A 10235-nucleotide genomic window follows, 5' to 3' on the forward strand; every position below is an offset into this window, starting at 1 on the left:
AAGACAGACGCCCTGAGGCCCTAGCTAAAGAGAGGGCTTGGGAGCAAGAAACCGAAGTCAAGAACCAGCCATTCTTTGGATACCCCTTTCCCTAGGAGGAGGAGCAGGAAATATACTTCAGGTCACAAAGACAGCCCTGGACCTTCCTTTGGACACAGCTGAGGGATCTGAAAGTCTTCTCACCCAGGTTAGGAGAGGAGAAACTAACGGGGAGCTGGGAGCACTGAGGGGCCGAGGACAAGCTGTGTGGGCCCTGGGGGGAAAAGGCAGAACTCCCAGCCCGGGGCACCACTGACTGAAGGCGCCAGAAAAGGGCCTGGGTATAACATCCCTCAGCAGACCAGGGCCTTTCCCTGTGCAGCCGAGGGAGCCGCCGAGTGCAGTTGTGGCAGGCGGACCCTGTAACATCTGGATGGGGTCGGGGAGAGGGCCCGGGACATCACTAGCCGGCCGCACTGTGCTGGCACCACCACGATGCTGGGCGCAGCAGGGATGGCCTGGGGTGGGAGGCAAGCCTGGCATGGTCAGAAGTACAATCTGATGGTCGCTGTGGAGTGAGGGGCCGGAAAATGCCATATGTCTTCCCTGTGAGGCGAAATCTGAAACCGGTACCTTGTGTCGTGCTCCCCAGAGTCCCTACCTGAAGGTGCCCATGGCCCCAGATCCATGATGCAACTACTTGACAGAAGAACAGCTTTATTGGTGACCCGAAGGAGCCAAGATCACTCCCAGGCCACGTCAGCCTACAAGGCCTTCTCCGGGCAGGAAAGTCAATCACATAATTCATGGGGGTTCCTGACAAGAGATCAGAGCTCCACTCCTAATTATAAGAAAAATTCCCAAAATTCCTGATTTCAGAGTCAACAAACAGAAGGTCCAAGGCTCGTGTCCTGACAGATACTCTTGTCCCTGCCTGTTCCCACAGGGGAGGCTGACTGAGCTATTCAGCAGTACCTGTGGGGCTGTGCAGACAAGGTAGAGGCCCACAAAGCCACTGGAAGTCTCCCCAAGACAAGTTTCCTGGAGAGTTCACACTCCAGCATGGCGCAGGACCTGGCCCTCAGCTTGCACCCCAAGTCTGATGAGGTCGGGTCGCCGAGTGGGCCTGGGTAGCAGAGGACCCCACCACACTGGCCCTCAGCACATGGACCCTCCATGGTCTGGGCTCGGTGGTGCCGCCACAGCCTGTCATTGGCCCCAGCCCCTCACTGCTGGGGTATCCCCAGCTTCCTGATGGGGTACAGGTACCACATCACCACCCCCGAAGGGTTGATGATCACAGTGAAGTTGGTTTTATGCTGGAGGCCACTGATGATGTCACCCGTGTAGACGTCCTGGGCCTGCAGGGGGAGGACAGCACCAATGCCACCCTAAGAATGGCTGCACGGACCCCACCCCACCCCGCAGAGGATGTAAACGCCTGGACTTTGGCCTGTCTGTGTGGAGCCTCCAGTATGACCTACAGAAATGGGAGTGTGAACCCCCAAGCATGTCCCCTCTGGCCAAGCCAAGCGGTGCCCAAACACAGGCGGAGGTAAGAACCAAGAAACATGCCAGCAAGACCGAAGAGGGGAACCCACGGCCTCGGGGGCTGGCAGGACTCAGTTACACACAGCAGTTCATCTGTGTAGCTTGAAAACACCAGAGCAGAGAACCGCACCATCCGGAGGACCCACGGCTTAGGTGGGCAGGTGTGTGAGTGAGGACCCAGCAGTGCCCCCAGAGAAGACTGGAGTCCTGAGATGGCAGAGCACTCACCTCATACACCACGGAGCTGCTGAAGTTCAGGCGGGCGAGGGAGGAATGGTAGCGATAAGGCATGTCCGTCCTGCGGCTGAAGAAGACGATGGCGCTGGCCTCACTGGCCAGGGGCCGCAAGTACACTTCAATGTGGGATTTCTCCTGGGCACGGAAGACGGCTAACTGGCTGGGGCCCCTGCTCAGCAGGCCGCGAAGCCCCCTTCCCAACCCTCGAGCTCTGGGTCCCGCCAGCCCATAGAAGCTCAGAGGGAAAAACACAGCCCTCCAGCACCAACTCCTCTAACTCCACCTTCCTTCCTCCTTTTTCTTTCTTCCCTCCTTCCTTCCTTTCCTTCTCTGACTCAACAGACGCTCCTGGACACTTCCTCCGTCGCGTCCTCTTTGGGTGCGACAAACGCTGCCTGAGGTCCTAACGTCGGAGAGCTCACAGGGTAACAGGAGGGACACCCGTGGACAGCCCTGGCACTAGACCGGGGGGCACAGTCCAGTGGGAACGACGAGCTCCGCTCCAAGGAGCCCGGACGGGGAGGCCCCATCCTCCAGAAGGTCTGCGGGCCTGGCTCCAGCGTCAGCCCCTCTGCGGGATCAGATGCCTCCTCTGGGCATCACCGGCTCAATGGGTGCCCTCGAGAGTGGTGGAGATCCCTTCCCACTAGGGGCAAGGGCTCCGTGCAGAGAGCACAAGCTCTGGGGCGACGCTGCCGGCCTCTAGTCCTGTTGCGCCACTTACTAACCATGGCCTTGGGACGAAGTCACTGAGGCTCTTCCAGTGTAAGTCTCCTCATTTGTAAAACCAGGAAGGAGCACCTACTCTCTGAGAAAATGTATCTAGAATGCCTAGCACACAGCCGGTGCTCAAAAACTAGTAAACACTACTACTAGTAGTAGTTATACTCCTTGGTTCAAGCCAACTCCTAAACTCTGAAGGCAAGCCCCAGTTCTCTGCCAGACATCACAGACTTATGCGGACGTTTTGTATTAATACTTCCAAACCAGGGGGCCACGCTGTTCCCACGTGCATTTGTGGTGATGTCTCCCTTCCCCCCGTCCCATGAGCTGTCCTGCTCTGGCCCTGCTATTACCCGGGTAAGTAGGGGACAGTCAGAGCAGCTGCCAGTAGAGCCTCCGACTGAATGCAACCAGGAGGGACTGAGTGGATTTCAGAGACCCTGGTCCTGATTCCTTAACCTCCAGCTTGCAGCCTTGTTTTCAGGGAAGCCCAGTCTCTCAGCCTCTCCCCCTTCCCTGCCCCCATACCCCAGTACCCTGATAATCCTGCGTCCCTGGATGCCTAAGGGATCCTGGTTGATTTTGATCATGAGTGGATTCTGCAGGATGTCCATGTTCTGGGCGGAGATGGTACGCAGGTCTGTGGACATGAACAGGGGGGCCGCCAGCACCGTCCACAGGGCCATCTGGGCTCGGGCTTGCTCAAAGCTGAGGCCAAAGTTCCCGATGAGCAACTGGGGGCAGGAGAGAGGAGTGCTCAGCTCTGCCCTCTACAGAGCAGTGGGCATGGGGACCAACCCTAAACTTGTAGCAAAACAAGAGAGCGATGGGGAGGACAGTCAGGTATGGGCCCTAGTTCTGCCAATACCATTCCCTGGCACTGTGGCTTTGGGGTGGGTCAAATCACTTTTCAGAGCCTCAGTGTTTTTTGTCTCCACCAAGAGCGTAGGAGTGATAATATGCTCTGACCATGTCACAGGATGTTGAAAGGAGCCAATAAATCCTACTGCCGAAGGCATTTATAAACTGGAACATGGAAGAAATACAGCCAGGGTGGTAGGTCAGACCTGAACAGTGTCTGCTCCTGCCATCAGCTACCCACCTGCCCTAAAGATAGCTGCACCAATGGGCACTCCTGTCCCCAGGGCAATCAGTATACCTACAGGACACAAATGATTATTGCTAACTCAACACTGTTGTGTACTTAATGAGAAAAATTTAGTTACACACTGCATATGTGCCAAACGGTGCCAAGCATTTAAAGGATTATTCTTTTGGGGACTTCCCTGGTGGTCAGTGGTTAAGACTCCACGCTTCCACTGCAGGGGGCATGGGTTCTATCCCTGGGCAGAGAACTAAGATTCTGCATGCCATGTGGCACGACCAAAAAATAAAAGTACTTGGCCTTGGGCCTAGCGCTTAGTAGTCAATGAAGGTCAGCTCCTCCCTAACCTCTGGGGAGCTGAGTCCTGTTTACAATAACAGACATGCACTGGCCTAGAAAAATTAAAATAGTCATCCTTTCAACCCTCAAAACAACCTTGTTACAGGAGCTGCTATTATCATTTCAATTTTCCAAATGACAAAGCTGAGGCACAGAAAAAATGAAGTCAAGTGCCCAAGGTGCGTGGCGGAGCTGGAGCTCGGACTCTGTGAAGCAGGCCCATTTCTCACCCTCTCCACCCGTATTCGTAATTATTATAACCATCGCTGGGGGCGAACACCTGGTGACTAAGTGAAGAGACAGCTATAAAACTGTAGGAGAAACTGCAAGGGAATTTAAGTGGTCAGGGCTATGAGTGAGGCAGGTATGAGGGGCCAGTTCTGCCGGTGGCGGGAACAGCACAGAGCACTGAGAGGGGGCTCAGAGGCAGACCTGGTGAAGACAGTCTAGGGAGAGAAGGACAGGAGAGAGAGGGCTCATCGTGCTCTCCACCCTATGGAGGGAAGAATGCACCAGAGTCACTCCAGACCAAGTTCTCAAGTTTCAGGAACATCAGAACCGTCTGGGAAGACTGTTAACAATGGGCATTCCCAGGCCCTCCCTGAACATTCTGATCCAAGAGGTGGGGGTGGGGCCCTGGGAAAAGAACGGTAAGCAAGCTCCATGGCATGTCCCACATGGTGGTTCAAGGACACGCTTCAGAGGTGCCGAGTGAGAGCCTGGCAAAAGGCACCCAGGAAGACACCATAGGGCCGTGGGCCTCGGGCCAGCCCCTTCCATGCTGGTACCATGTCTGGGTCGTTCCAGTGCCCCGGGCCAGCCACCGGCTGCAGCACATCCTGGTGGGTCACAAACCAATCCAGGACAGACAGCACGCTCCTCCAGGAGTCCTGGATGTCTTGGAAGTTGCGCCAGAGGTTGCAGATCTCTGCCAGCAGGGTGTAGTTCACCTGGATTTGGGGGCAGGCAGAGAGTCCCGGGCCAGTGCCACACTCTGTGGCCCCGAGGCCTGTCCAGGGGCTGGGGAGCCTCAGCAGGGGACACAGACGGTGGGAAGGGGGAAGAGATCAGTCTTTGAGCGTGCTCATGATAAGGAAGGGCCTCGGAGGGAGCGCTCCTCCTCTGGGGCTGCCCAGGCCTCCCCTCCAGGTGTGCTGCTTGCAGGAAACTGACCCTTCTCTCTCATGCCAGGAGGGATCAAGCCCAGGGTATAGAAACCCAGGCTTGGGTACCCATAGCCTTCCTCCCACATGCCCTCCCCTGTGTTCTCTCAGGGAGAGTGCCACCCTCCACCAGGGTTCTCAAGTCTGCACATCTGATTCCACCCTTTCTAGCATCCCACATGCTCAGGGGCCCCTGGTGAGGTGCCCACGAGGCCTTCCGGAGACTAGGCCCCACCTGCCTTGGCTTCACCAGTCTTCTGGCCCTCCAAGCCCACTCAGTACCACCCAGGATTCTGACTACTTGCAGGGGTGCCGTATCAGCACCTGACACATGGCTCCCATGCCCTTCAGCCCACCTGACAACTGTCTCCTCTAAGATTCTGGGCTGGCTCAGGCCCCTTGGGTACTTACGACCCTCCTACAAATCAGCACGTGAGCAGTGAAGATGCCAGCAGCTCGGGCTGCACAGAAGGCAAGAAGGCCTGGGTACGGGGGGGGGCATGGCCAGGTGGGTGCAGAGAATGGCTCACCTTTGGGGGGAGGCCCCCTTCGTAGGCTGGCCAACTGCAGGAGAAGGCGATGGGGCGGCCTGTGGCATTCAGGGCAGCGGCCATCTTGGGGTACCCTGGAGAATTCCAACCATCACGTTTTAGAATGAAAAGACCAAGGTGATCATGGGCCTCAGCTCAAACCTCCCCCCACATGTGAGGAGACTAATGCTCAAAAGAGGAAGTACCTCCCCTGTACCCAGAGCTGCACACACACCCTGGGAGGAGCAAGGCATCAGCCCTCTGGGAGCCAAGAAACCCCTAGGCTCTGCGGGAGAGGAATTGGGAAACGCTACCCCCAGGGGCCATATAGACGGGCACTGGGGACCTTCCACGGCCACACCTCCCTGTCTACCAATGGCTCCCAGCCAGCTGCGGGACCCACCCTCGGCCCGCTCATTGGGGCTTGAGTAACAGCCATCCAGCTTCAGCATGTCCACCTTCCACTCAGCAAAGGTTTTCGCGTCCTGCACCACCTTGTCTAGCGTCGTGCCAGGGAAACCCATGCAGGTGAAGTTGCCCAAGTCCTCGTAGATGCCCAGCTTCAGGCCCAGGGAGTGAGCCTGGGGCGGGGGGCGGGGAGGGGTTGAGAACACAGTGGATACCTCAGGGAACCACTAGCAGGCACAACTGACCAGGCCCCATTACAACCTTCAGAGGCTCCCGAAAGACCGGAGGGAAGGGTCCCAGCTTTCTGGCCTGGCCTTGCCTCTGCCACCATGACCCTTCCCCTCCCTCCTAAACACACACCTTGCGTGAGCTGTCTCTGGCCTCTAGGCATTTCCTTCTGCCATCCCCTCTGCCTCGAATGCCCTCTCTGGGATCAGCCTCCTCCAGAGAACCTTCCTGAAATCCCAGGCTGAATAAGAGGTCCTTCATTGCTCCTGCTCAAGACCATGGCTCACAACTACCTGTTCACGTATCTATTTCCTCCACCAAACTGTTCTCAGGCTGGGATTATAGAAATGAGCCCTAAGTAGGACGGGGTGGAAAGAGTGGTCTGGCCTGCAGGTCAACATGCAGGACAGGGCTGGGGTCGGGGGCTCACATAGTCAGCCAGGAAGGCAATGCCATGGGGGAAGCGCTTGTGATCCGGCACCAGGTTGCCCTTGGCATCACGTCCACCAATCCAGCAGTCATCGATGTTAAGGTATACGTAGCCCAGGTCCCGCCATCCATCCTGCGCCAGCCGGTCAGCCATCTCCATGAAGAGCTGCTCACTGGCGAGGGGCAGGGGACAGGGCTGCTCAGTGGCCCAGTGTGGGCCTCGCCCTAACCCCACCCTCCTTCCTCAGAGTGTTTCAAACTTCTTAGATACTCTGAGTGTGGATCCAGCCTGTAAGTACCACGGCCTTTGCTGTCAAGCTGGAGACTAAGCCAGGCAACCAGGGTTATGTCCTGAGTCATAAGCAGGGTGGAGCGAAAGGGGTGATTTGGCTTTCAGGCCAAGAGGCAGGACTGAACCAGTGGGAAGCACGTGGGTCAGGTCTGACCCTTAACTGTGACCTCCTCTCCCTTATCTCAGGGGCTAGGTCCCCTACAGGCCTGAGGTCACCAGAGATGCCCCCATGCTGGTCATGAGACTGTGTCAGATGTCTCAAAAGTTACCTCCAGTTGCTTCCTCTCTGGGATGGGGGGATGGCCCTAACCCTGCCCTCTTTTTGAGCTCACTCCCACGCCCGCCTGCCCCCACTCTTGTCTGGTGGTGTAGACCTGACTCACCTGATGCAGTTCTTCGGGTCCTCATTGCAGTCAATGTTGCAGCGGAAGCGTTCCCAGGCCAGCCAGCCCATGGGTGGCTTCCGCAGGAGCCCATTCTCCAGGACCAGCACCTGGGCCACCAAGGCCAGCAAGAGCACTGCGGAGGGGGGTGGACTGTGAGTGGCTCCCACAGCCCCAGCCCTCTCCCCACCCCATCCACATGCCGCTCAGCCCCCACGTTAGGGGAACTAGACTCTCCAGCTTAAGGTGGAATGGGCTCTTCCTGAAACTGCTGGCTCCCACCAGGCTGTGAGTGGGTGGACAGTCCCAGGTGTAGGGCGGTGTCTGAGGCCTGGAGTCCCCCCTGCTGTCGCCACACCAGTGCTGGGATCACCAAAATCTAACACCTGGAGTCACAGCCTTTCTGCACCAGCTCTCCCCACTCCATTCACACACAACTTGACACTGTAGCCAGGCTCCTGGTCTCCTGAGCCCCATCCGGGGCTCAGTGTTCCCTGTAGGCACCCAAGAGGCTTCGGAAAAGCTTAAGAAGTCAGCTGGTGAAAACAGCACCATAGGGCCTTAATTTGCTTATCTGTAAAACGGAATTTCCATACTGACTTTATAGGGTTGTTCTCAATACACATTGATGTTACAGAAGATAAGGTCTCTGGCTGTTAGGTAGAGGGGGTAAGCAAAGAAGAGGTCTCTTTGGAGGGGAACTGATTCTTGCCTGAGAAGGATCTCCTCCTTTCCTGCCCCACCTCCAAGAATGAGAGAGGAACATGTCTCCCCATAGGTCCACATCAGGGAAGGAGGCCCAGAAACCACAGGAATGGCACTTCCTCCAGGCAGCCCCCACCCCCGCAGTGGTCACTTACCCTCCCAAAGCCACCCCCCTCCTCGCCCCCACTCCCCAGTCCGTGTAGGTACCTGTCTTCAGCAACATCGCTCTGGACTCAGCGGTCTCAGGACCTGACCAGATCTGCTTTTACCAGCTTCCTTATGTTGGGATTTGGAAGCTAAGAAACGTTAGAAAAGCACTGAAAAAAAAAAAAAAAAAGAAAAGCACTGGGGTCCCTTCTGTTTGGCTAGCCCTGCCGCCCTTACTTAACCTTGGGTGTGGATCCCACACTGGGTGCCCAAGCCGCCCTCACAGCCCCCAGTCTCTCCCCCCAGCCATCACTTCCCCGAGCCTGGGTTCTTCCGTAGGAAATACTCAACAAGGTATCGTGGACGTTAGACCTCACCTCCTCTGCCGTGCTGGGAACCCCGAGTGCCCAAGGGCGACCCTCTGCCAGGCTAGGGTCAGAGAGAGGCAGCGACGCACTCATGGACTCCCAGGAAGAACGGAGGCGGCGGGCCGGGCGCCAGGCCTCCGCTCCCACCGGGGCTGGGGTGCCGCCCGCGCCCCCCAAAACCGCAGGCCCAGCGCCCCAGCCCTGGGATCCCACCCAGAGTCGCCCATCCTCGGCAGCTCACCGACTCTTCCGCTGCGACCTCAGCCTCCGCCTGGTTCGGCCTCCCGAGTAGACTACAGCCGCAGGCACCTGATTCGTCTACCGCGTTCCAGCGGGGCGGGCCCTGACGGACGCAAACCTTCCCGGCGGAACCTATCAGAATCCCCCCGGCAACGTCCTGCCCCGCCCTACACGGGCCCAGAAAGCCCTCGGAACCTCCCACAGCCCCTCCTCCGCGAGCTCCGGCTCTGCGCGCTCCCGAGGCAGGCACGCGCCCACAGCACAGGGTCCCCGTCTCCGCCGAGCCAGTCCTTTCGCTTCTGCCGGGCCAGTTCAGTTCAGTCGCTTAGTCGTGTCCGACTCTTTGAGACCCCATGGACTGCAGCACGCCAGGCCTCCCTGTCCATCATCAACTCCCGGAGTTTACTCGAATTCATGTCCATTGAGTCAGTGATGCCATCCAACTATTTCATCCTCTGTCGTCCCCTTCTCCTGCCCTCAATCTTTCCCAGCCTCAGGGTTTTTTCCAAGGAGTCAGTTCTTCACATCAGGTGGCCAAAAGTTTTGGAGTTTCAGCTTCAGCATCAGTCCTTCCAATGAATATTCAGGACTGATTTCCTTTAGGAAGGACTGGTTGGATCTCCTTGCAGTCCAAGGGACTCTCAAGAGTGTCTTCTGGATAGGATACTGTAGATGTTCATTTAATAGCTGTAGCGTGGATACTTGCTGAAAGAAAAGAAAGTGAAAACAAAGTCTCTCAGTCGTGTCCGACTCTTTGCGACCCCGTGGACTGTAGCCCACCAGGCTCCTTAATTCACGGAATTTTCCAGGCAAGAATATTGGAGTAGGTTGCCATTTCCTTCTCCAGGGATCTTCCCGATTCAGGGATCAAACCTGGGTCTTCTGCATTGCAGGCAGAGGCTTTACCGTCTGAGCCACCAGGGAAGCCTGGATACTTGTTGAGGGCTTTTTTAAAGAAAAATGAGAGCATGCCCTGGAGTATGGCCCATAGTAAACCGCTCAGAAACTGTAGTGGAAGATGAATAGGTGCTACGAACCTCTTTTTAAAGCCAGGAGATTCTCCTACCTTGCCTGACACTTCAGTTCAGTTCAGTCGCTCAGTCGTGTCCGACTCTTTGCGACCCCATGAATCACAGCACGCCAGGCCTCCCTGTCCATCACCAGCTCCTGGAGTTCACTCAAACTCACCACCATCGAGTCAGTCATGCCATCCAGCCATCTCATTCTCTGTCATCCCCTTCTCCTCCTGCCCCCAATCCCTCCCAGCATCAGAGTCTTTTCCAGTGAGTCAACTCGTCACATGAGGTGGCCAAAGTATTGGAGCTTCAGCTTTAGCATCAGTCCTTCCAATGAACACCCAGGACTGATTTCCTTTAGAATGGACTGGTTGGATCTCCTTGCAGTCCAA

General features: G+C 56.8%; 1 protein-coding gene across 4 annotated transcripts; it reads right to left on the bottom strand.

The window, feature by feature from the left end:
- Nucleotides 1-679: 679 nt before the first annotated feature.
- On the bottom strand, nt 680-8984 carry NAGA (alpha-N-acetylgalactosaminidase). 4 transcript variants are annotated; one of them, XM_055395637.2, is made up of 11 exons: nt 8829-8913; nt 8597-8648; nt 8280-8389; nt 7368-7503; nt 6694-6865; nt 6031-6208; nt 5628-5722; nt 4723-4884; nt 3027-3224; nt 1759-1902; nt 680-1340 (listed from the first exon to the last, which is right to left on the bottom strand). In XM_055395637.2, the coding sequence occupies exons 3-11, from the start codon at nt 8293-8295 to the stop codon at nt 1206-1208; spliced, it is 1236 nt and encodes a 411-aa protein (XP_055251612.2). In that variant the 5' UTR covers nt 8296-8389; nt 8597-8648; nt 8829-8913; the 3' UTR covers nt 680-1205. The 4 variants fall into 4 exon arrangements, with proteins under 4 accessions (XP_055251612.2, XP_055251610.2, XP_055251613.2 ...); XM_055395635.2 differs by lacking the exon at nt 8597-8648 and having other exon boundaries at nt 8829-8984; XM_055395638.2 differs by lacking the exon at nt 8597-8648 and having other exon boundaries at nt 8280-8368; nt 8829-8888.
- Between the last annotated feature and the right edge of the window lie 1251 nt (nt 8985-10235).

The sequence above is a fragment of the Moschus berezovskii genome, chromosome 6 (assembly GCF_049115385.1).
Source record: "Moschus berezovskii isolate FMDL1 chromosome 6, NW_MosBer_1.0, whole genome shotgun sequence".
In the NCBI taxonomy this organism is placed as follows: domain Eukaryota; kingdom Metazoa; phylum Chordata; class Mammalia; order Artiodactyla; family Moschidae; genus Moschus; species Moschus berezovskii.